Below are 25944 nucleotides of genomic sequence, written 5' to 3' on the forward strand. Positions count from 1 at the left end.
ATCGTTCAATCCTTTGAAAAACAACGATTTCATAGATTGCTTTGTTCTTGTCCTGGAAATGTGGAATTGATTGGTGGTTCTTGTGTTGTAGTCATGAATTTGATTATTGTAGTTAATGAAGGAATCAAAATATTTTGGTAATGAATTTCTGGTTATTTTATAGATAATTATCATACTTGAGTAATACAGTCTATCTGCCACGTCATACCACTTGAGGGCACTCCTCATGCATTGAATGGGAGTGTATCTATTACATTTTAAGATGATTCTTAAACCTCGATTTTGCAGTTTCTGTAACTTCTGTATATTGTTTTTATCTAAAAGATAAAGTAGAGTGGAACAATAATCAAAATGGGGCTGTATAATGGTTCTGTATATTGTTATTTTTGAAAACATGGGAAAAAAAATTGTTTTTTTGATATCTTTTTACAAATATAGTCACAGTGTGCATTGACAGTTAGTGATTCCTCAAACACGAAGCCTAAATACTTGAATTCTGACACCCAATCAATTTTGTCTCCCTCCACTTCGAGTTGAAGCTTTTCATAGTCAATTTATTTCAGTTTATGTTTCTTACTAATTATCATTGATTTGATTTTATTCGTATTAATTTTTAGTTTATTTTCGTTTGAATATATTTCAAATTTTTTCAACAATCGATTCATGCTCTCCACTGTTTCTACAGCCTCATGTCCATAGCATGCAAGTAACGTGTCATCTGCAAATAAATTCAAAAAATCATAACCTTGTATATAATTTACATCATTCAGGTAAATTATAAACAGCAGTAGTCCCAGGACACTCCCTTGAGGTACGCCTATATTGTTTGAAATTTCATTCGAGAAACATTTCCCCGCTCTAGTTATTTGTGGCCTGCCATTGAGATAATTTTTGAACCAACCTAAGGCTATTCCATCGATTCCATAATATCTCAGTTTACAAAGTAATATTTGCCTATGGATAGTTTCAAATGCCCTCTTGAAATCAAGGAACACTGCTACTATAATTTTATCAGTATCGATTTTATTCTTCCATTTTGAAACTGTTAATTGAAGGGCAGTTTTATTATTTTATTATAGAATAAATTTGGTTCCTAACTCTAGATTAGCAAATTCATTCTCTCAGGAAGAGTTTGAATCATAAATGTAAAAGTTCGCAGATCAGCTGAGACCGGACTTTTTTGTAAATATCAAGAATTTTAATGTGAAATATTTCCTTGATTAATGCTAATTTATCATGAAAATCATTTTTGAAACTTGATAGAAGGAAAAAACTAAAAAATTATTCAAGTGCATAATCTAATATCAACTTTCAAGTTACATAAAATACAGTAAACCGTCATAACTGTAACAAAAACAATAAATAGGTGTAAAGTAAAAATAATTATATACGATAATCTTGTATAAAGTATATCGTCTTACTGCATTTCACGAACTGAAAAATTTTAAGGCCATATCGATCATTGATGAACTGAATTTCTTCAAGCAACTGCAGCATTTGCCGCAATGCTGGGACTGTTGATAACTTCACCCAAACTTTCCAGAAGTTCTTTCCTATAATCATCAAAGTCCCCATCTAATTCATTTATGGTTTGATCCTCTATAACGTAAAGAGCACAGCCAGTTTCCCTGAAAATAAATCAATGAAAATACTCTAAATATCTGAAGAATTATAATTTGCACTGACAAAATATGCACTGCTTATAGATATGAAATAAAATAAATAAGAAGTGTATCCACGTTAGATATATCTGAGATATTTACTTCATATAAATATTATGTTATAAATTAAATTGACTAAAATGTAAAAACATTGTTAGACTTTTCCATTCATTAATGTCATATAATTACATTTTGAAATCCTTTCAGGAATCATGTTATTCGAAGAAATTCTTCAGTCATATTGTTCAAAATACTTTTATACACTTTGGGCAAATGAAAGGGAAGTCAATGCTTGGGGAACTTTGGAATGATGAGAGTTACAGAGAAAGTTAAATGAAGGCAACTTCATGATTTTTTAGGTTCATTATTAAGCAAAGAATCAAGCTGGCTTTCTACCTTTAGGAGACATAAAAACTATGAAAACTTTTGTTTCATTTTTTTAATTTTGTGTCTAGTTACTGAACTACTTGGGACAAACCCAACTAACTATAGATTTCAAAAACTACACCTCATGGTTTGATCTCGCCAAACTTTATTTGAAAAATATATCACAGCATGTTTCGCTAGCACAGTAGCTTTGTCAAGTGATTTATACTTCAAGTTGTTCTTAAATTAATATTTATACACTACAGGTAACCATAATTGAGACTACCTCCAAACTATACATTACGATTCTACCTATCCTTATCAACACAAAGTAGCAGCTTATAATAGCATGATTCACAGATTAGTCAATGTTCCTCTTTCAATAGATAATTTCAATATAGAACTTAATATAATCAAGCAAATTGCGGTTAACAATGGGTTTAAAGACGAATTAATAAACAAAATACTTGCCAAGAAAGTCTACACATAAGCGATTCGAGACGTTTTCCTATTGATAAGGTAGATAATCAAAATTATACAGCTTTAACGTATTTTGGACAACCAACAGAAAAAGTGGCTTCATTTTTAAGAAACGAGATATTAAAATTGCATATAGAACAAGTAATACGTTGGGATAGTTAGTTAAAAATAATAAAGACAAAACATCCAAATTGGAGAAATCAGGAGTATATAAATTGAAGTGTGGAACGTGCCCTAAAGTATATATTGGTCAAACTGGCAGGACATTTAGGAATCGAATCCAGGAACATCATACGAGCTATGTAAATAAGAAAACAAATTCAACATATTCAAATCATCTTCTAGAAGAAAATCATATCTTTAAAGTAGAGTTCGAAATTTTGCACAAAGAAAATAAAGGTTTGAAACTGAATCATTTGGAAGCAATGGAAATTAATAAACTTAAAAATTCAAACATTCTAATGAATGACCAACGAGATTTTAATAGATCACCATTATTGTACTTATTTTCTTGAAAACCAAGAAAGAATTATTATTGATGTAGATGTGAGGTAATATGCTTCAGGTGATCATAATTGAACAGGCACTTCAGGTAGAGGTTTAGGTAATTTTTTGGAGGTAGTCTCAATTATGGTTACCTTATACAATTATGTAGTATATAAATATTAATGTAAGAACAACTTGAAGTATATACCACTTGAAAAAGCTACTGTGCTAGCAAAACATGTTGTGATATATATTTCAAATAAAGTTTGTGTAGATCAAATCGTGAGGTGTAGTTTTTGAAATTACTATGGATCTTCATCAAGTAACGGCCGAATCAATCAGAAAATATTTTGCAAACTACTGTATCATTGATGATGAAATCTCTTTCACTGTTGTTGATCTTGATATTTTCAAACATCTTGAACAGGAATTATATATTTTCTCAGGCATATTTTGTGAACATCAATACTTCAAAGTTCCAATAGACGTTTCATATAAAAAAAATTATATTCCCAGTGTTACTGAAAATTTTTATTTTATGAGAAATCTAGCCCATATTTTTGTAAAAAATTATTTTGTTGAAATTCAATGGAACTTGACTGTGTTTTTCAATTAATAATTTATTCATTTCATTCAGGATATCCAATGGCTTCAGTCCAATTGAAAAAAAAAATAACTATAGATTTTCAAATACATAAAAACCTACAACTACAGCCATATTTTCTAGTGATAAATGTGTGGGAGTATTGAAGAACCATTAAAGGGTGATCATACTGAAAATCCAAGGAAAATTTCAGATCATTTTCTAAAGAGATGTACATTGCATGACTGTTTTATGGGGTGAACTGATTAAGTTCATTATTTTGATACAATTTTTGAAAAAAAATAACATCTGATTGATGTGAAGGAATTGGTAGTGCTTAATGAAAATCAATGATATTTTAAATAACACTTCAATGCTAGTTAAGTTTAATAATTACTAATTATTTGTTATTTTAACATATGAGTTTGTTGTTGTATTTGTTTTCTTGAAATAGTATTTTAATGCGGTTTCCTTTCAAGTTGGTTTCAATTGCCCAGGTTACTTTGCTTGGATAGAAAAAAATCCGGGCAAGGACAATATGCTGAAGCAGAATATGTTCAAACCAGATTCACACAGATTTCAGAAATGGAATTGTTTTTCATTTTATCCTGTATCTCCAGAAAGAAATTGCCGGGCAAGTATTTTTCAACCATAATGAAAACTTACCTAATTAAACGTTCGTCGTGAGATACAATTATAACACCTCCTGTATATTCATTGATTGCTTCTGCCAGTGCATCTATAGATTCGATATCCAAGTTATTCGTAGGTTCATCCTGAAAATATGAAAGGTTTTAGTGTGTGAATTCTTACAAGGTGTTTGATGAATTTTCAATGTACGAAACTATTTTTTGCAGGATAGTCTGACAGCCAGTGGATGACAGACATCATATTTCAGAAAACCTCAATTTTTTTTCAATGAGACCTGTCTTGTATCTACTGTATACGAGATGAGGACTCACTAAACTCGACAAAAAAAAACTTGTGGCATCTTTCAGCATGTAATGACTTTCTTTGTATATGTTTCTTTACCAGTCTGACATAATTCTGTAACTGTATGTAATGCATTTGCTGAATTTTCAAAGATGAATGAAATTCTATTCAATTTTGCTAATAGAGACATAACTGATAACAAAAAATCAATGCTAATAATTTCTTCAAGTATTTTAGGAAATGGGAAATAGTGAGCAAATCATCGAACAGAGTCTGAAAAATAATAAAGCCGCCGGCAAAATGGCATATGAAATTACAGCTGTATTGAGTTTTCCCATAAATGAATCTATGAAAGATGGTAACTTTCCAAAGATCTAATATGTATAATGATAACACTTCCAAAATACATATCATTAAAATATATGATGGAATTGGCCGATACTTGATGAAACTCTATAACTAACGTTTTCAAATAAATTTCACAATAAAGTGTTTTTTGAGTACGTTAATAACATTAATTTTTAAAATTAGCAACTAATTAGATATGTGAAAATTGCGCCCAGTTTCTTTGAAATACAGCATTTCCAAGGTTTTCAAGACAATTATACAGAAAAGTAGGATGTAATTTTTTCATGAAATATGGAATATTGTCAAAAAACCACTCCACTCTTGATCTTATGAATAGTTATCTTCAAAATAGGAAGCAATATGTGAATATTGCTTCCTGACTCACTGAAAAGTGAGTGATACAGAATCAACAGCACTTTGAGTGACACATGAAACAGTCATAGAACCTAGACTTCCATTACAGTTTTCAAATCAATCATTCAACCACATTTCGATTACTGTCACAACTTGATGCAAATTGTTTATCTACATTGCAGAAACTAGAGAATAGAGGCATCCGCCTAATTTTAAGATGTAATAGATACACACCAACTACAACAATGTTGGAAGTTCTGGATTGGCTTTCTGTGAAAGTCCGTTTGTTCTATTTTACCATGGTATTCATCTTCAAAATATTGTCTGGTAATGCATCCTCATATTTTGACAAATTTATTGTTTTCCATCAGCAAATTCATAATTACCCCACTAGAGGGAATTCTAATTTATATGTACCACATTTGAACTTTATATAATCCATGAACTCCTTATTCCATAAAGGACTATTGGACTACAATAACCTCCCGCTTGAGATAAAACAAAGTGAATCTATTATAATATTCAAATTCCATATTAACGTTGATATTATAATATATATATATATATATATATATATATATATATATATATATATATATATATATATATATATATATATATATATATATATATATATTTATATATATCTATATATATATATCTAGTATTTGTAATTTACATTTTTAAAATTGTCATCATCTGGCGATTTATTTCACAAATGTGATTTTGTCGAAACGTTGCGAAATTCATTCCTACTGAGGATGACAATACACCACAAAGAACAAACCCGAAGAATCATTTCAACATATTCTTGTCTGTGAAAACCTTTGATCTAAGATTTCAAACCTTTACAGGGAGAAGAGGTCATATCGAGAAGAAGAAGAACTGAGGTACCAAAACATATAGGTACCAAATTTAGGTAATGAAGAACGGTATTTATGTAACATCATTGTACCCACACAGTAAGAAGTCATCTGAGTAGGGTCAGACGACTTCCGAACACTTAACAAAAAATCGCCAGATGATGACAAATGTGATTTTGTCAAAACGTTGCAAAATTCATTCCCACAGAGGACGACAATACACCACACAGAACAAACCCGAAGAATCATTTCAACATATTCCTGTTCGTTAAAAAAAGTTGCAAGCTTTGCAGCAGATGTTCTGCAAAATACTACTCAAAACATTAAAACATATTTCAATGAACTCTTATTGTTATAATTATCTATATTCTTTCTTGTTCACTGATCTGGGTTTATGACTTTTATCAACAGTCTTACTCCAAAAATTATTTCAGACATCTTTCAAGCAACAGACATATTTACTCAAAGATTTCATTACCGAGTAGCATAAACCACACCCTTTACAGGCATTTTCTCACCAGAATGAGCACATCCGGAGCATTGAGACACAATTCAGCTAAGGCCACTCTTGCCTTTTGACCACCAGATAGATCCTTCATTTTAATAGTGTGTGCGTGACTAGCCAGTCCAAAAGTTCCAAGCTGCTTCCTAGCTTTTTCATACGGCAAATCGAATAACCGCATCAGATACTCCGAAGGGGTTTCTTCAGCTGTCAAGTGTTCACCAGAGTGTTGGTCAAATCGACCGATTCGCTGAAAGGATTTATTTTACTTACTTATACGCAAAAGAATAATAACTTATACTTACCAATCTGTGATTTTTTCTATTTTCTCCACTGATAGGACTAAGGTCTCCAGTCAATAATTTCAAAAAAGTTGATTTTCCTACACCGTTTGGACCCACAATGGCAACTCTGCTATTCATATCAATACCAAAGTCTGTTTTAACTAGTAAAGGTTTTTGTCCTGGATAGCCAAAGGTGACATCTGGAAGAAAGCATTAACAATTTCACTTAAATTTATGTATAAAGACTACCACTTTCACACGAAACTATCACAGCCTATCAAGAATTTTCCTGCATTGTTTTTGCAACTCCGCAAAAAGGATCACATTTTTCAATATGTTCATTAAAACTGAGATTTTTACTAATATGAAGTCATAGAAATTTTATTAAGTTTCAAGGGTTTGGAAAGTCCAATTGTCAATTTTTCTGTTTTTTATCGACCTTTTTCTGGGTATTGGTTACCTTCTACAATCTTAACGTTTCGGAGGCCAAAATCTGCTTCCGTCTTCAGAAATGGACAAAAAAATTCTAATATATTGGCAGTTATTTCTTTTTGATTATTTATTTCTTTACTTCTTCGACAGATGTCAATTTTTCTATTATGTTGGTCGGTCGATAGCCACGCGGTTCGACGTGGGTGCCTTGTTCACTAACTTGAATTGACTGACATATTGGTCGATGGTTTAAGCCCTAGTCTGAACGATCGATTTTCACTTGCTATCGTCCAACCCGTGTTTGGAATCACACGTTAAAAGGCAAGACCTAGTTAATCCTTAGCTCGCACAAGTTTCGACTTCTGAGGGTTGTCGTTCGTAGGGTGCGACAGCTGGTTTACGGAAAAACAGATTTTTTTTAACATGCTCTTGAAATATGATAAAAATGTTCAGCTGTGTTCATTGTTAAATTTGTCTGTGGCAATGAAAATTTTCAGCTGTATTCGTTGACACTTATATTGGACGTGTCACTTATGTTGATACAAAGAATTTGTATGAAATGAAATTTCAATAAAGGCCTATGGTGAGTCTGCTATGAGTGAAACAAAAGTTTGAAAATGAAGAATGCCCTGAGCGCCAAAGCACATCACCAACCAATGAAAACATGAAAAAGGTTGAAGAAAAACTTATGAGTGATCACTGAATCACAATCAGGGAAGTCGCTGAGTATATTGCAATTGTGAAGAAAGATAATTTATGTGCATGGGTAGATTTAGTATCGTGTTAAGTTTCCTATGACAAAACCACGAATGTGAAAAATAAAGTATGTATACAAAGTAAGTATCCCAATAGAAACTTCAGACCTTGTTTTTTCAAAACGAGGAATCTACACATTCGTGATTTTGCATTAGGACTGACGAAGGGTTAGGAACACATAAAGCGATTTTATGGGTTTCTGAGATATTTGGAATGAAACTTTTATTGCTATTTATTTAAATACTTACTGTGTAATCCTAAAACTGGTGGTGGTAGAGGTGGTGGTTCTGGGAATCTGAATTTAACCAAATAATCTTTAGGTCTTTGCAGCAATTCAGTAGGAGCAGTTTCTTCTTCTTGTTTTTGAATTTTGCTCCTATTTTTCTCTTGTTTCCTGGTAAGGGCCTCTTTTTGTTTTTTCTCCTGTAATTGCAATTGAGTTTAAGACTGGGTATTAGATAAAATAAATACAAATATCAAAAACAAGGTTTATCTACATATAAAATTAATATATGGCCTTCTTCGAAAAATTTTCCAATAATGGATGTATATAATGAAATTAGCTTTATTTAAATATTCTGAATCCTATTTCGATACATATAATTAAAAAGGCCAAATATTTTTTTCATTACTAAATTCTATTATAATCATTCAATTGGTTGAATAGTTGAAGAAACTTATTTTTGGCAAATTACCTGAATAAATAAATATATATATTTTCAGGAGAGATCAAATTCTACCCGTTGATAGGACCTATTTCTATCATACTTTTTTTGAAAACATTCACCGCAATGAATGATTATACTTTTTCGGATGGTAAATCAACAATAACAACTAGTAAAAGTTCAAAATTCCTGGGAATTGAGCTAGATTTTAGACTAGATTGGAAATCTCATCTGGATACTTTGTCAGAAAATGTTGCAAGGCATTGCTATGCCCTAAGAGTCATCACTAAAACAATAAATGTTCAAGCGTCAATGTCTGTCTATTATGCACAAGTCCACTCAAGACTTAAATACGGCTTAATTTTTTGGGGTGCATCTGTGAACGTTAAAAAAATGTTTTCACTTCAAAAACGTTGCCTTAGAATTATTTATAAATCCAAACAAACTGATAGCTGTAAACCTTTATTCATAGAAAAGAAAGTACTGACCCTATACAGTCAGTATATTCTTGACAGCATAATGTTTATTAAAAGCAATCCAAAGCTTTTTAACGACTTTGATAAAGCACACATCTACCCAACAAGAAATAAAGCAGATTTGGTTACTAATATTCCTAATTTTACTTTTATTCAGAAAAATATACCGTATACTCTAATAAAAATCTATAACAAACTTCCAAATGCACTAAAAAGCCTCTCTAAAACAACACTCAAAAATAAACTTAAAAACTTTCTTCTAAATAGAGCGTACTACTCAACTGATGAATATTTTAAAGATACCATCACTTCAGATTTTAACTGCTAAAATTTCTCACATTTAATTGATTTTAATTTTTAAATGTTTTTAACTGTATATTTATTACACTGACATATTCTACGCTCATCTGGGCATTTTACTTCATTGTAATTGAACAAATAATAAATAATAATAATAATAATTATTGCCTAATTTGCAAGGTAATATTTTTCCTGAACATCAATTTCAATTCATCAGATACAGATCTAACAAAGTGATAAAAATCATTAAATAAATTAGAAATGAAAAAAATGCTGACAATAGTTATAACATTACAGAACCTAATGAAAGTGTATGGCTAAGTATACCATCATGTACCAATTCATAAACATGTTTTTCATTAAATTAGAAGAACATCACAGGCAACTACATACTTTCAATCTGACTTCGACAGTGATATATTATTGAAACTAATCTGAAATCCAAATTTTTGTTAAAATGTCATACTTACTGCTTGTTTCTTTGAAGATCCTGACGATTTGAGCTCTTTCAGTCTTTTTTCCTGTTTCTCGTACTCCTTAATCATTTCTTTTTTCTTCTGCACATGCATCTTTTTGAACATGGAATAATTCCCTTTGTAATAATACAATTTTTTATTATCTAAATGAATTATTTCGTTACAAACATTGTCTAAGAAAGATTGATCGTGAGAAACTATTAGCAGAGTTTTCTTCCATCCCTGGAGGTAGCTGAAAAATAACGGAAACATCACTTTTGTAACTTCTAATGCTGTTCATTATTATCATTTTATAACCTTTCGGAATTGGGTTTCTTAAAGAGATTAAAAAAATGTTATGAAACTTATTTCAACTTCTCCGTTTTGATATGAAAAAATAGAATAGAAAAGAATATGTTTATTTCATCACAATAACTACAAAATGTACAATAGTGACAAGTCAAACTGACAAACAAGATTAACAATAATTGAACAATAGTTGTTGCATACACGCTGATTACATGTAAAACAATTATTATGGAAATAAAAAAGACATGTAACATATTAAAATATCAATGTCTCACAATTCAAATATTCGTCGATGGAGTAGAAACAGTCTCTTAATAGCGAGTGTTTAACTCTAGCCTTGAAACGGTTATAACTCAGACCGGTAATGTCTGTTGGTATTTTATTGTATAAATGTTCCCAGATTTTTTATGATAGGAACGGGGACATGTATACCGGGTGTCAACGAATCTATTAGACAAGTCATAACTTCTAGACTATTAGGTGTATCAAAACGAGATTTGGTACAGATAAATGGTATGTGGAGAGGAGAGTTTTCACATATTTTTCACTTTCCGGTCACTTCCGGTTTCAGCGGAAATGGCTCCGGTTCTGAATTTTTAAATGGAACACCCTGTATATTGTAACATTTTTGGATTTCTGAGACAATTCTGGATAAGAAACTGACATTTCCGGAAGTTTTTCAGCCTACTTGATTTTTTCAGAGTCACTTTTAAAATTGCATCTAGGTGGCCATGATCGGACGTAAACTAATCTATGGACCTCAGGTGATATCAGAAAATTGCAATAGCGGAGTTTTAGTGACTAGTGTGTTGAATATGAATGAGACAAGTTTACAAAATAACATTTTCGTGTCTAACTATTATTTTTCAAATGGCGACCATTTTTTGACAAGCACTTTCCGAAAAAAGGATTTTTTGACAAATCTAACGATACTAATTTATTTGCGATTGGATTACAAATAAGAACATAAATTAAATATTACTGAGGAAAATACTCGATACAAATTCATTTACTTTTGTCAAGGGTGCCATGGATAGGAATGATGCATAATATTTTGCGGTTATTTCCATCAAGTCCACTTTGGAGAACAAAACGCTCACCTAGGTTATGACAGTGACATAAGCTTTATGAGCAGAAAGTAGAAGTTTCTCTTGATTTTCGTCGAAATAATGTATACTCAAAGTGAAAAAGTGGATATGTTGTTATTGTTTGGAGAATGCCACAGAAATTCAAGGAAAGCTGCTGAGTTGTATGCTCAGAGATATCCCAATCGGCAACACCCATCTCATCAGTATTTTAGGCAAGAGGGAAATCGAGACGCAGAACAGAGGTTTGTCATAAATGAGGAGACTGAGATTAACGTTCTTGCTATGGTAGAAGTTGACAAAACGGTTTCTTTAAGAGAAATTAGTAGAGAAATGCAGATAAGTCACGAATCAGCAAGAAAAATACTGAAAAAGCACGGATATCGAGCATTTAAATATCAGTTACATCAACATTTGTATGCTGACAACGGCAATAGAAGAGTAGTATTTTGTGATTGGTTGCTTCAAAATCATAGAGTTAACCCAAATTTTATCAACTTCATTCTATTTTCCGACGAATCACGGTTTACAAATAATGGCATGTTTAATAAGCAGAATTGTCGGTACTGGGCCCAACAAAATCAACATGCAATGAGAGAGGGCAATTTTCAAGAAAGGTTTGGCGTCAATGTCTGGGCTGGTATCGTTGGAAACAGAATAATTGGTCCAATATTGTTTCAAGGTCAGTTAACAGGGGTTAGATACTTGGGTTTTCTTCAAAATGAAATCGAGGATCATCTTAATGATATGCCTTTAGAAGTTTTACGGCAAATTTACTTCCAGCAAGATGGAGCACCACCCCATAATAGCAGAGACGTACTTGATTTTTTAATAGAGCATTTTAATAATAGAGTTATTGCAACCAACGGTCCAGTATGGTGGCCTGCCCGCTCACCGGATCTGACTGTGTTAGATTTCTTCATTTGGGGATATGTAAAAGAAAGGGTCTACTATGCAACAGCCCCAGCCACTCTCGAAATCTTAGAAGAAAGGATTCAACAGGCATTTAGAAGTATATCGCCTCAAATGTTACAAAACGTGTTGAGAGAAACAATTGAACGAGCTGAAATGTGTCTTGAACAAGGAGGGATGCACTTTGAAAATTCACTATAGTGGAATTTTCAAGAACTTAGGATATTGCAAAAAATCTAAGTGCATCGCTGAAATTATTAGTTAAATTTGTTAAATTTGTTGATCCAATCGCAAATAAATTAGTAACGTTAGATTCGTCAAAAAATCCTTTTTTCGGAAATTGCTTGTCAAAAAATGGTCGCCATTTGAAAAATAATAGTTAGACACGAAAATGTTATTTTGTAAACTTGTCTCATTCATATTCAACACACTAGTCACTAAAACTCCGCTATTGCAAATTTCTGATATCACCTGAGGTCCATAGATTAGTTTACGTCCGATCATGGCCACCTAGATGCAATTTTAAAAGTGACTCTGAAAAAATCAAGTAGGCTGAAAAACTTCCGGAAATGTCAGTTTCTGATCCAGAATTGTCTCAGAAATCCAAAAATGTTACAATATACAGGGTGTTCCATTTAAAAATTCAGAACCGGAGCCATTTCCGCTGAAACCGGAAGTGACCGGAAAGTGAAAAATATGTGAAAACATTCCTCTCCACATACCATTCAACTATACCAAATCTCATTTCAATTCTCCTAATAGTCTAGAAATTATGACTTGTCTAATAGATTCGTTGACACCCGGTATATGTAAAATCAACCTTATACTTGATTAATATGTAGAGGATAGTTAGAGACCATAAATTCAACAAAATTAACATAGTTAGTCCTTGAGCAAAGATATTCATAACTAGCAGTTGTCCTTGACATCATTTGTAAGGACTTTAGTTCTTTTTCTCAGAATAGCAAAATGTTGACAAAACTTTCATTCATAAGAAAATCGTTCTACAAACCAAAACAAAGTTTATTGCCAAAGCAACTGAGTTAGCTTCCCTTTTTCCATCATAAATCCTAATAATTCGTATTTGGTGATGTTGAAAATACCACCCCCCAATATAAATTGGGTTGAGGATCATAATTGGCAAAAATCATTAACCATTTCAAATTTCCACAAAAAATCGTGATTGTCGATACCAAAGCTTGTTGTCTATATCTATTTTATTTATAACCTTTATTGCATTAAAATGATTCTGAAAATTCGACCAAAATTTATACCATCAGGTGGAAACCAGCTTGATTGTTTATTAATTTGTGATCAATTGAAAATTGTTGCTTTGGTAATATCTCTCACCCCTTTCCATGAAAGGAATAAAATATTACTGATTAGCTTATAACTTTTATCCATATCTTCAACTGATAATAAAACCTCTTCTAATTCATTTATTGGGTGAGCTCAAATCCGTCAAATCCCATACTTGAACACTTATCATCTTTGTTGTATCAAACTTTAAAAACGAAATGAATTTTTCAGTATACTTTGTTGTAATGTATTCATCAGAGTATTATTTGATGAAATTATTTTTCAACACTTTGAAGGGGTTTGAGAAGAATGGTGCTCAGTAGCAAAAAACACTTCAAAGCTATTCCTGACTACACCTATCTAAAAATTAAGGTTTGGAAATACATTTTTAGTTTATGTTATCATCATAAGTTCTAAATTTTCAAAACAAATATATTAAAAAGATACTCACTTATCCAACCAAATTACCGCATTCAAGTCCAAGTGATTGGTAGGTTCATCCAACAATAGCAGAGTAGGTTCAATATACAGGGCTCTTGCTAAAGAAACTCTCATTCTCCAACCTCCAGAAAAGTTTTTTGTGGCACGGTCCTAGAAAAATATATAAAATAGTATTTTTATATATTAGCGAATAAATAAGTTTATATATCATATTTTCATCTACATTTTAGGAGAAATGTTCCACCTCAATGAAAAATTAACAAGTTCCTGTGTCTTTATAAAATTTTGATGAAGTTTTTGATAACTGACGATGCCAACCACTTTTCCACAAAACATTGAGACACCCAAAACAAATTACGGTAAACAACCCCAAATCGATAAATATTATAGAATCTGATTGAAATATCCTCAGATAATTTGTAATCAAAATTGTTCTCACCTATTTCCCAGAACTTTCTGATCCCTGTTCTCAAAGTTTTTTTTAGAGTAAATCTAGAAACTTCAAAAAGGCTATATAAAAATTCTCAAATAATATTGAAGTCAACAGAAAAATAAGCCGCTTAATTTGGAATTCAGAAACGTAAAATTATCATGAACATTTCCAATTTTTTATATTATGCCAACAAAAATTATTCTTTTATTCGGAGGTTTGTATTACTTACTAAAATAAATTATAAGAGAACTGACGATCTAATCTGAATATAAGTTTGGTGCATTTCATTATCGATCAATGTATTTTCAATATTTGCACCGAGACACTGAATAATAAAATAATTGATACTCAGTTGTTATTTCATTCATTTTAATTTCTACATTCGAAATGTTTTCAAAAATGATAACAAAGCACAAATTATTAAATTTTTGACATCAAAATTATTTATCCAAAACAAGCACTTTTCCCAATCACAAAAAATGTGTAATACTCTTCTTGATGCATGTTTCACCAACCAAGTTGGCATCTTCAGAAAATGAAGAAAACTTTTGTATCATTTCCCAACCATTTCTGTGATTAATAATACTGATAAATTGGTAACATATTAATTTTTGTATTGCAAGGATTGTTCCTGAACTAACCTGCATTTCTTTATCGAATCCCAAACCAGCTAATATTCTCCTAGCTCTCGGTTCGGCTGAATCGGCTCCAATTGCCTTCAGCTCAGCATACACCTCATTCAGTTTCTCCTGCACCTCCAAATCCCCACCAGCTGCTGCTTCTTCCAGTTTCTTGCACTCTGCTAAAAGTTCCGTTCTCTTGACATCGGCCGCCAAAACAGTGTTGACAGCAGAGTTATCATCAGCAACAACTTCTTGCTCGCAATAGAGTATATCGATATTCGGAGGAATGGCAAAAGCTTTTTGGGCAATGTGACGTAGGAGGGTGGTTTTACCATGTCTAGAGTAATCAATCAAGAATTAAAAATCTTTAAAGTTATATCAAAGCAAGTTATTCTAACACATTATATTTAGTTCACGTGAATCTGGTGATTATATATTTACAACTTTAAATTAATTAATGAAATGGGTGTAAATTGAAAATCAATCACCTCTGATTAAATATATAGTGCAGTCATAAAAAGTTCCTACCCCCCTTTCAACTTCCGAATGGGACAAGATATCAGGGTCGGATCGGACGAATTTTATATAAAAATACATCATTTTCAGTACGACTCTAGAATCAGCATGTAATATGAGGAGATGCCCCATCTTACTGAAATGTAACATAACTTGAAAACTCAACTATCCAAACCGGCAGACGATGTTTCTTAGAATGGCCCGCTAAAGCACCTGATGATCATACTTTATTGGATAATGCACTCCTTTGAATTATTATTTTCTACATTTATTTGGATCTTTTGAGATTGCAACTGAGGTGAAAACAAATTGAGTTGGCTCTCACTACAAGAAAATTATCAACAAAAATCATACTTACCCATTTGGTCCCACTAAACCATAATGTCGACCTTGGGCAATCAACAGATTGGCATTGACGAACAGATCATTTCCTTTAGCTGAAATGCTGAAATTTTCAATCTTGATATCTACAGCATTTTCTAAAGCAGCCTTCTGCCCTGCTGTCTTCTGTGCTTGGGATACCGTGAAGTTACTATCCAACTCCGAATGTCCTTGTCCACCTTTTTTCAACATTGTTTCCATTTGTTTCTCATACTCCTGCTGTTTCTTCATTTTCTTCTTTTCCTTGTGCGTTAATTTTTTCTCTTTCATATCATCTAACAATTTTTCTTCCCCAATGTGTGTGGAGGAAAGTTTTTCAGTTATTTCCTCAGTCACAGTTTCTATTTGATGTTCAACTGGTGAAATCTCCCGTTTCTCTTCTGAAGACACAGGCTTGTTCTCTGTAATTTGGATTGCACTTTCATTTTTCATTTCTTTTTTTTCCTCCACTTTCTTTTTGCTTTTCTTTTTTTTCTTTCCTATATAACTTGGTTCATCTTCCAAATCATTATTTTCTTGAATAACATCTTCATTTTTTTTCAATTCCTCAATGAAGTCTTCTTCCTTAACTTCTTTTCTATCTGATTTTTCATCAATTTGGACATTATCCTCTGCAACCTGATGATTCTGAGCCTGTGATGGAAAACCATTTTCTCTTAACCCAACTTCATTTTCATCAAGGTCCTCCTCTTCATCAACTTGAATTTGATTTTTCTTTTTAGATCCTTTCTTCACAGGAAGTGGAACTTCCTCATCAGAATCATCGTCCCTTTCCTTCTTGGATGCCTTTTTCTTACCCCCTTTCTTTACAGGCTTTGGTATGTCATCATCAGATTCATTTTCGATATGTTTCTGTTTCCCCTTGTTACTTTTTTTCACCGGTTTTGAAGCTTCATCCGATTCGTCACCAGTGTCAAGTTTTTGGGATTTATTATCGTCACTTTCTTCATTTGTACCTTTCATTTTACCACCTCTTTTGAGAGGGACTGGAGTATCATCCTCAGATTCTTCATCAAAATCCTGTTTTTTCTTCTTACTTTTCTTTAGCGATTTCTTTATTGCAACTGGAGTAGGTTCGGAATCTCCACCTGAAAGGTTGACCTCAATTTCTTTGTCTGACCATTCATCTTTTTTGTTTGTTTTCCCTTAAAAATAGAAAGAATTAGGAATTACTGAAATTTGATTGTTTCCATACAAAATAGAAAATAATTTTTCTAACTATAGTCAAACAATATTCTCTAAAAATTTTTTTCAGATAATTATTATTTGTAATTTTAAGAATGAAGTGTTAGGACCATCCATGAATATCACCATAATCAGCTTTAATGTTTCGTTACACTAGATAGTATCATCAAAATTATCAATAAAAACTAAAGTCATAGATAATATCAAGAGCATCAATTAACATAATATACAGAAACACAATTATGGGACTTTTGATTGGCAATATCAACAAAAGGTATAGTCTGTCGATGGTATGTTTGTCAAAGACTAGTACAGCCACTGACTAACGTACCTATTGAAATCAGAATTAGAACATGATTGGTAAAAATTATTTATTTCATATAGATGATTGTTTGTAACTTTCATATTTTTCAAGGGTTAAAAATTCCTTATCTAAATTTATTAACAATTTGTTGACATTTACCTAAGAGTTAAATTATAATCATACTTTTTTGGATAATATCTAATTTCAAAGCATAAAAGTTGTCAAGAGTACTTTCGATGGAATTCTTCATATGATTCAAAATCAAAGTTGAAATTCGGAATTTTCAAGTATTTGTGTAAGTTATTTTCTATTTGCAAATAACTAGATAGTGACTGAATATTTTCCTTACCTATTTAATATTAATTTTGAATGTAAGCAGGATAAGTCAATGGTGCACATTATTTGAAGGAAACATTCTTATAGAAAATTATGAAATTTCACAAAGCTTTGTAGATCAGTAGTTAACAATTATCATCAATTGAATTTTCAAAAAAAGTTAATTTCTGTGTAATTCGATGTTCACAATTGAAGTATGTAGTTAGTTATATTAGATGGATTTTTGTTGAAGATTTATAATAGTTACTTTAATATTAAGATACTTTTTTTCTTTGTATAATCTGCACTATATATTCAATATATTCAGTATATTCTGGAGTGCCACAGAGCTCTCATTTGGGACCCCTGCTGTTTACCTCATTTATAAACGATGTAGGCACTTCAATTTATTACTGTAAATTCTTATTGTTTGCTGATGAACTAAAGCTAAAGCCTATCGAAAGAATGATATCAGTTACAGGTACAGGATGATATCAATTCTCTATATGTTCGGTCTGAAAACAATCAGATCTCTTTAAATCAAAGGAAATGCTTTTTCTATAACATTTGCTGTAATAATAACAATGTTCTGGAAGATGTCAATCTAAAACGGCTCAATGAAATGAGAGATTTGGGTATAACACCGCCATCAATAAAGCTCCTAAAACTTCTTGATTTTGTTTTTCGAAATTGTAAGGATCTAACCGTCGATGCCATCAGTTGCCACCTAGCCTATGAAGATCTGTTTTAGAGCATGCGTCACTAGTCTGGGTTCCTCATTATACTGTACATATAAATAATATTGAAGCAGTGCAAAAGAGATTCCTCATATATATTGCCTTCAAATCTGGCCACACAGTTGGTGAATATGATTATTAGAATATACTAGATATTCGTAGAACAAATAAAGATGTCATTACCTCATTCAAAATTATATTAATTGTAATGATCTATTACGTAAAGTATCATTCCTGGTACCTGTTCGTTCAACTAGGAACAATGATCTTTTGATTGTCCCATATGACCATACTTCACTATGGATACTTCTCACCCATGTCAAGGTTTATTCAAGAAGCCAACCGTCTTAATTATGACATTACAGGAATTTCACTGAATAATTTTAAAAAACAGTGTAGCAAACGAATTCAACAGATAACCAGCTAGGATGTTAATTTTGAGTTTATATCATTTAAATTTTATGTTTACATTGATATATGTCTAAATTTATACATACATTAAGGTTTAGTTTTAAGGTAATACTGTAGTATTTGTATATTTCTTTTTCCTCATGGATAATCTGAATACATAAATAACTGTTCATGTCTATAGAAAACAAACTCGATATAATTTCATAATAGACAAAAAATTCATAAAACCGTTCTCCAGAGTGAGGACACAACTGTTTTTACTCCTTTTTAGTTTTCACATCACTAAATGCTCAAGTATATATTGTACTTATGCTACAATATAATTATCTTCAAAGGAAATAAAAGTGTTATTACTATAATTATGTGAATGGATGTAGGCCAAGACATTACATTTATTACTGTTATTATTATTATTACCATTGTAGACAATTCGAAATGTTCATAAATTTCATGCCTCATATAATCAACCCAATGTGGGCACAGAGAAGATTGGAGGGGGGTTGAAGAAGTTCAAGGGAGCGATGCCTAATTTAAAAATGTTTTTTTTGCTTTCAACACAAACTTTACCGCTCCTTTAAGCTTAACGCGCGTTTCCTCGTGTAACGCCATCTAGGGGACTATACAGTAACTATTTCCTGTCCGATAGTTGTCAAACTGTACAATAGATGGCGGTAAGCTTCAATGCGAAGCGAGAAATTTCTAGCCTCCATTCTCGAAAGTATTAGGCCCACCCGCTGCCTCATATAAAAGCTCGCGCGCCATCCAGCCAGTAATGTCATTCTACGATATTACAAAAACAAGTGATTTTAGTTAGCGACTAGCTAGGTAAAGTGCTGTATATGGTGAATACTGTGAGTGGTGTCATTAGCAAGTTTTTAATACTCGATTTTTCACTTCGGAATTTTTGAAGACAAAAGCAAAAAAGAAGAAACGGTAGTATAGCGCGGAATATATTAAATATGGATTTATTGAAAATCCCACAAATCCATCTTCGCTTATGTGCCTTCTTTGTCAAAAAACATTTTCGAATTAAGCGATGAAACCCTCGAGGCCACAAGATCATTTGAATAAAATACATTCAGATAAAAAAAAAACAAAAGTGTGACTTATTTTCAAGAACTGGAAAAGAAACACTCAGCTCAGCAAAGTGTGTCAAAACTTTTTTCAGCGGCTTCTAAGCAAGACGACGACGGACTCCGAGCTTCCTACAATATCTCCTTGCTAATTGCTCAACCAGGTAAACCTCAAACTATCGGAGAGGATTTAATTTTACCGGCAATAAAAGAAGTAATAACTACTGTGCTCCATAAACCAGCGGCAGATATCAGAAAAATTACTTTGAGCAATAGTTCCGTGCAAAGATGAATTGATGAGATGGCTGAAAACATTGAAGATGCATTGTACAATCATCTGAAGACTTCTAAATTCTCAATTCAGTTAGATGAGTCCACTTTACCAACCAATGAAGCACTGTTGTTGTCATACATGAGGTTTAAAAATGAGAAAATATATCAAGAACTACTATTTGCCAGAAATTTAGAGTTGGATACAAAAGGAGAAACCATATATAATAATACACTGGGAATATTTTGTGATGAGAAAGAAATTCCACTGAAGAATATTATATCAGCTGCTACGGATGGTGGTCCGGCTATGACAGGACGTCACAAAGGCTTCATAGCGTACTTAAAAAATAAAATTCCAGATGTGCTCGCTATACATTGCATCATTCATAGGCAACATTTGGTTGAGAAAAATTTGAGTGAGTGCCTCTCTATCACTGCAATATATCATCAAAGCAGTCAATAAAATCCGAAACAGCTCTTCAAATGACAGATTATTTAATCAGCTTTGTGTTGCTAATGATGCAGATTTCAACTGATTGCTATTTCATACAGAAGTGCGTTGGTTATCAAGACTTAACTGTCTGACTAGATTTTACAATCTATTTGACTCTGTAATGGAGTTCTTAGAAAACAAAAAAAAAATCAAAGAATTGCACGACAACCTCATCACTTCAAAGAATGATTTTGCGTACTTGACAGACCGGTATAAATTATTCAATGATGTCAATCTCCAACTTCACAGTGATTTCGCAGAAAGATTCCAGGATATTTTAAAATTGGAAATACCGGACTGGGTGTTGGATCCTTTTTCAAATGTCAACACAGCAGGATCACCCCAGCTGGAAGAAGAACTCATAGAACTGATAACGAACGAGGAAATAAAAATAAAATTCAAAAATGGATACGAAGAATTTTGACTACAAAAGCCAATCCCGCAATTGTACCCTGGATTGTGGTCCATCGTTCAATGATTTTTTATAGCATTTATCGTATGTGTGTGAACGTGGATTTAGTGCTGTGGCAACATTGCTAACTAAAAAGAGAAACCAGTTGCAGATTACCGAATGCGGTGACTTACAGCCGTTTTTGAGTAAATTTGAGCCTGATATAAAAAAACTTGTTAAAATCATCATATTCATCCTTCACATTGGATTAGTTTTAAAATTCAAATTGAAATGTTTGTTTTAATAACATGAATAAAAGTTTTCTTAATATTACAAAATGGTGTCTTACATTACCCTCATCAGAAAGTCTTATTTTCACATAACACACATAATTTAATTATTAAAATAATGACTGCGATTGTGATTCTTAAGATGTAGTAAAGTAAAAAAAATTGGGGGGGACCAGAAAATAATTATTTCTCGAAGTGGGCGGTAGACCAAATGAGTTTGAGAACCTCTGCTTTAAATGGACCATATGAGTAGCTCTGTAATAATTCTGAATGAATCCCTGCTTTGTTGAAGCAGCTGTTCAGTTTTCTACTGATATTATCCCTTCAATAAATTTCCATCTGTGTTACTGAATATATCTTCCCAGTACTCTACTGTTTTTATTCACCTATTTATTGATTTGAATTTGTACAATAGATTTTTGTACCTCCACAACTGGTTCAGAGCCTATATATGGAACTGATGATAGATATCCAGCAAGCTCATCAACTTTTTCATTGTCTATAATTCCTGAGGGTCCTGCCAACAGGTCTCAATAATATTTTACAGATCATCAGTGCTCCAAGTGCTATGAAAGAATTGTTTGAAAGAATATCGTGCCTCTCATTTTGTTGAGGCCCCAAATTGATATCCATTACACATAACAAGAATACATATACTTCAGCTTAAAAGACTGATTTATATTGACCAAACAAGTAGCTTAATGTAAAGCTCTTCCTGCAGATTATTTTCAAGCTCTTATCCCATGTTCAATTTTCAACCTATCTTCGTACTGGACGTATTATTATGTCGAAAGTTGAGTCTTTTATGAAAACATTAATAGGTATGAGATTAGTTGAGGAATGTTTACCTTTTTTGGTGGATTTTTTACTCCCTCCAGTTTGTGGATCAGTGTTTTTTAACTTTTCCAGTGGCTCAGATGATCCTGGAACAAAGATTATCGAATTTAGATAGGAAAATTTTCAATTCTTTCTGTACCTTTTTCCGCAGTTTCCTCATCACTCCAGTCATTTTTACCACGCTTTCCCTTTTTGGAAGCCTTCGACTTTGAGGTTTTCAAAGTGTTTTCTTTATTATTTGATACACTAGGTGCTTCCTCACCAAAATCATCTTCAACATTTTTTCCTTTTTTATTTCCACGTTTTTTTGACATTCTTGAGCAATTTTAAAAAAAAAATAAACACAATATGGCTTTTCAGTTTTGGATTTATCACCTAACCTAACTAACACCAACTCAAATCAAAGAGAAAAGATATTTTACGTCATCTGTAATTTCAGACACAGCATAGGAGTCTTCTTCTTTTTTTCGTGGAAAAACCTTAGCACATGGCGTATGTAGAATCAAAAGAAACCTGGAACAGTGTTTTTTCTACACGAAAAAAATTGGTTTCACATTTTTGTGAGAAAAAGTAACATTTATAAGTGATAGCTAACAGATTTACAATGATGGGTCAGTATATTTCAGACGGCGATTTTGAATTAGTATTTCGAAGGAACTGTTGCGTTACGCTGCTCAACCAATACGTAATTGTTTATCGCTGTTGCCCTGGAAACATTATTTTTACAATTGAAAAAAAAACAATCTCATCAAGAACTACGCTGATGCGCAGCTGTTTTTCTAGCATCCCTTTTCAAATTCTTCCAGATACTCTGTAGATTTTGAACAGTACGATGATGTAAGGAACTCCTCGAATTGAACTCATCCCATAGTTCTGACCACTTTCTAGTCTTATCAGCATTGCTCATAGTGTCTATTTTCTTGCAGTCAATAAATTTTGAGTACTCATGTAGCAGTTCCGTGAAAAGAGTTTTCTCAGACTCCGTAAAATTTGGGGCTCTCGTTTTTGTTTAGAACATTCACCAAAATTTAAATCACCCTCCATAATTCTCGAACTGTCACTGCACACTTTGCTTCTTTCATTGCCAGTCAGAGATTTACTGACCACGGAACGAAGAACTCTAGCTTATATTTCGGCTTTATATTTCGGTAACGATCATTCTAAAATTCTGTAGTCGTTTCGGTACTCAACTAGAGTTTAACCGGCGGTTGCCAACTGCATTCCATTTTGCGGTGATGTCATGTGTTTGTTCGCTAGTCTCGTAGATCTTCTTGACCCACCCCATGTACGATCTTCTGTCCGCTCGAGTATAAAGACATGAACTTCTGGAACGTCATTTCATCCTCTGGTGGTCTAAGGGCGCGAACTTGGCCGTGATTTCTAGTATAAGGAGCCAATCTATTAAAATGGACGACCCTAGGCTTTCCTCGAGGTGAATTATGGATTCGGTAGACGAGGTCATTTATCTTCTTCATGATTTTGTACGGACCTTCCAACCAACGAGTTCCGCAACTTCGGTGATAAACCACGGCGTCGCTTAGGGTTGTACAGCAAAACTAGGTCACCGGTTTCAAATTCTCCAGCATTCGCCTTGATGTCATAGGCCTTCTTCATCCTATCGCTGGCACTCCGGATATACAAGTGGACTCTTTCATGGATGTCGTCCATTCTCTGCCTAAGCTTGCTGACATAGTCATTGAACTCAAAAACATTGATATGTTAAGGTTTAGTAATGATAAAATAAATATACTTGAGCAACATAACATTAGTGCTATTTTAAGGGAACCTACTCGTATATGGGGTGATTCTGTAACATGTATTGATAACATTTTGTCCACTTCTGATTCGGAACTATGTCCGAAGTAATTGTCAAAGCTAATGAAGTAATTGATTGAATTTCTGAGTGGTGGTGTTCTATAAATGGCCTGCTGTTAAATTCTGCTAAATCTCAAATGTTCAACTTTGTTATTAAAAATACAATAATTGATTAAAGCTATTTGGTTAGATTAAATAATGAAACTTTATATCAAGTTAATTGTACCTACTAAATTATTAGGTGTTATTGATATTGATAATAAACTTACCTGAAAGTTCCATGTTGATATGTGTCAAACTGAAGCTCAGTAAACATACCTATATATTTACTTCGTCGGTTAAAACAAACAGTCTCTCCTGATGTTCTCAAGCTCTGTACCACAGTTTAATTCAGTCAGTGATTTCCTATGGTCTTGAACAGTGGGGCTTATCAGCTAAAGCTGGTGAAGTTTTTGTTATTCAGAAAAAGGTAATCAGAATTCTGGCTGGTGCATCTTCAAGTGAACACTGCAGGCCGTTATTCATTCGTTATAGTGTATTAACAATGCCTAGTTTGTATAGGGGAGACCGGGGCTGGTTGGTACGCTTTTCTAATTGAAACCCCTCTAATTTTTTTATTGATAGACAGTGAGAACATACATTTGATTTCCAAAATAGTGTTGTTTTGTTTATATAAATTTCAAATTACATAATGTTTGGACCTATCCTAAATCCAGAATTTAATTTTTTCCTTAAGGATGCAAGTGTACCAAGCAACCCCGTATTTGGGGATGGTTGGTACATACCTCGGGGTTGGTTGGTCAAGGTAAAAACTAATAAAATGATTATTGTTTTTATTTTTCTATGTAAGAATCAGCCTGCAAAAAAAAACATAATACAAAAAAAAAGGTACCTATCCGTTAAAAAAGTGAATATTTTAGTCAGAACCATCCGAATCACAATTATGACAAACGTAAAACAAGCCCGCATCTGCGCATTTTTCATGTGCCCACAATTTGCATTGGGTGCACTGAATCCATTTATCGTTAGGCAAACTATTTGACCAGGGTTCAACGCAAAGCAGGCAGAGGTTTCTTCATCACTGATTGAATCGTCTTTAATTTTTTAATTCTTCGGATTTGCTTGTTTCTTTGTGTTCTTTTTGGTTTTGCCAAAGACCTGTTTTTTATCGATTTTTATTTTCTTTTTTCTTTTTTTTTTTTCTTCTAATGCATCTTTAATAGGCGTATCTGTCAAGATTTCAGATTTTTTTTTGTGTGACCCCGTTGCACTTTCCTTTCTGCGGCTTTTGGAAACGGCTTCAAATTTTCGAGATCTGTAAAACTACATGTTGCTACCTTGTTAGATGACTGGAGACACTGAGAATTCTGAGGCATGGGCGTCTTACTTTCTGCAATTCTGCTTGATCCAGCTTGTTGCACGTCTTCGTTGTGATTAGTCTCTTGGTCTGGCAAGGGGTTGTCGACACGGTTTAAAGCCTCTTCGATGGGTGTAATTTGACCAAGTTCAGGTAGATTCGCTTTAACTCCCAATACTTCACCAGGGTTTACGTTTTGCTCAATATCTTGCAAATCTTGTTCAGGATCTGGTCTATAAATTCACTGTCCGGAAAAATATCCGTATTAAATGGATACATTCCGGAAACCTGGAATCCAGCTGTAATGTTGTTTGGAGTTGCCGCTAATGGTAGTGCAGTAGGTACGAACAATACTGGGTATGTCATAATGTCATAAATGGTCATCGTTGCACCCGGACGATTAGTCATCCAAGAATCACAAGCACTATTGACATACTTCTTCAACGGTCCATACACACTACGAGGTTGGAGCTTATGGCTACAGTGAGGTGGAAAGGATAATTCTGTTACGCCGTGATTA

General features: G+C 32.9%; 1 protein-coding gene across 1 annotated transcript; it reads right to left on the reverse strand.

Moving 5' to 3' along the window:
- Window positions 1–1279: 1279 nt before the first annotated feature.
- Window positions 1280–22677, reverse strand: LOC111512377 (ATP-binding cassette sub-family F member 1). The gene is made up of 11 exons (XM_074182589.1): window positions 22392–22677; window positions 22264–22338; window positions 15921–17088; window positions 15065–15383; window positions 14001–14140; window positions 9960–10197; window positions 8297–8471; window positions 6882–7060; window positions 6593–6826; window positions 4243–4352; window positions 1280–1628 (listed from the first exon to the last, which is right to left on the reverse strand). Exons 1-11 carry the CDS (start codon window positions 22564–22566, stop codon window positions 1481–1483), a joined length of 2961 nt encoding a protein of 986 aa, XP_074038690.1. The 5' UTR covers window positions 22567–22677; the 3' UTR covers window positions 1280–1480.
- Window positions 22678–25944: the final 3267 nt, after the last annotated feature.

This window comes from Leptinotarsa decemlineata, unplaced genomic scaffold, assembly GCF_025532065.1.
Source record: "Leptinotarsa decemlineata unplaced genomic scaffold, Ldec_3_MD MMD2_tig00026328_RagTag_RagTag, whole genome shotgun sequence".
NCBI classification, from domain to species: Eukaryota; Metazoa; Arthropoda; class Insecta; order Coleoptera; family Chrysomelidae; genus Leptinotarsa; species Leptinotarsa decemlineata.

What these genes read in the sequence shown, in the direction of transcription:
- LOC111512377 (XM_074182589.1), bottom strand. Translation starts at nt 22,566, where the DNA reads ATGTCAAAAAAACGTGGAAATAAAAAAGGAAAAAATGTTGAAGATGAT. An exon ending in GGTTTAGTGGGACCAAATGG is followed by an intron (nt 15,384 to 15,920) that starts GTAAGTATGATT and finishes TGATTACTCTAG; the next exon opens with ACATGGTAAAACCACCCTCC. An exon ending in ATAGAAAAAATCACAGATTG is followed by an intron (nt 6,827 to 6,881) that starts GTAAGTATAAGT and finishes AAATCCTTTCAG; the next exon opens with CGAATCGGTCGATTTGACCA.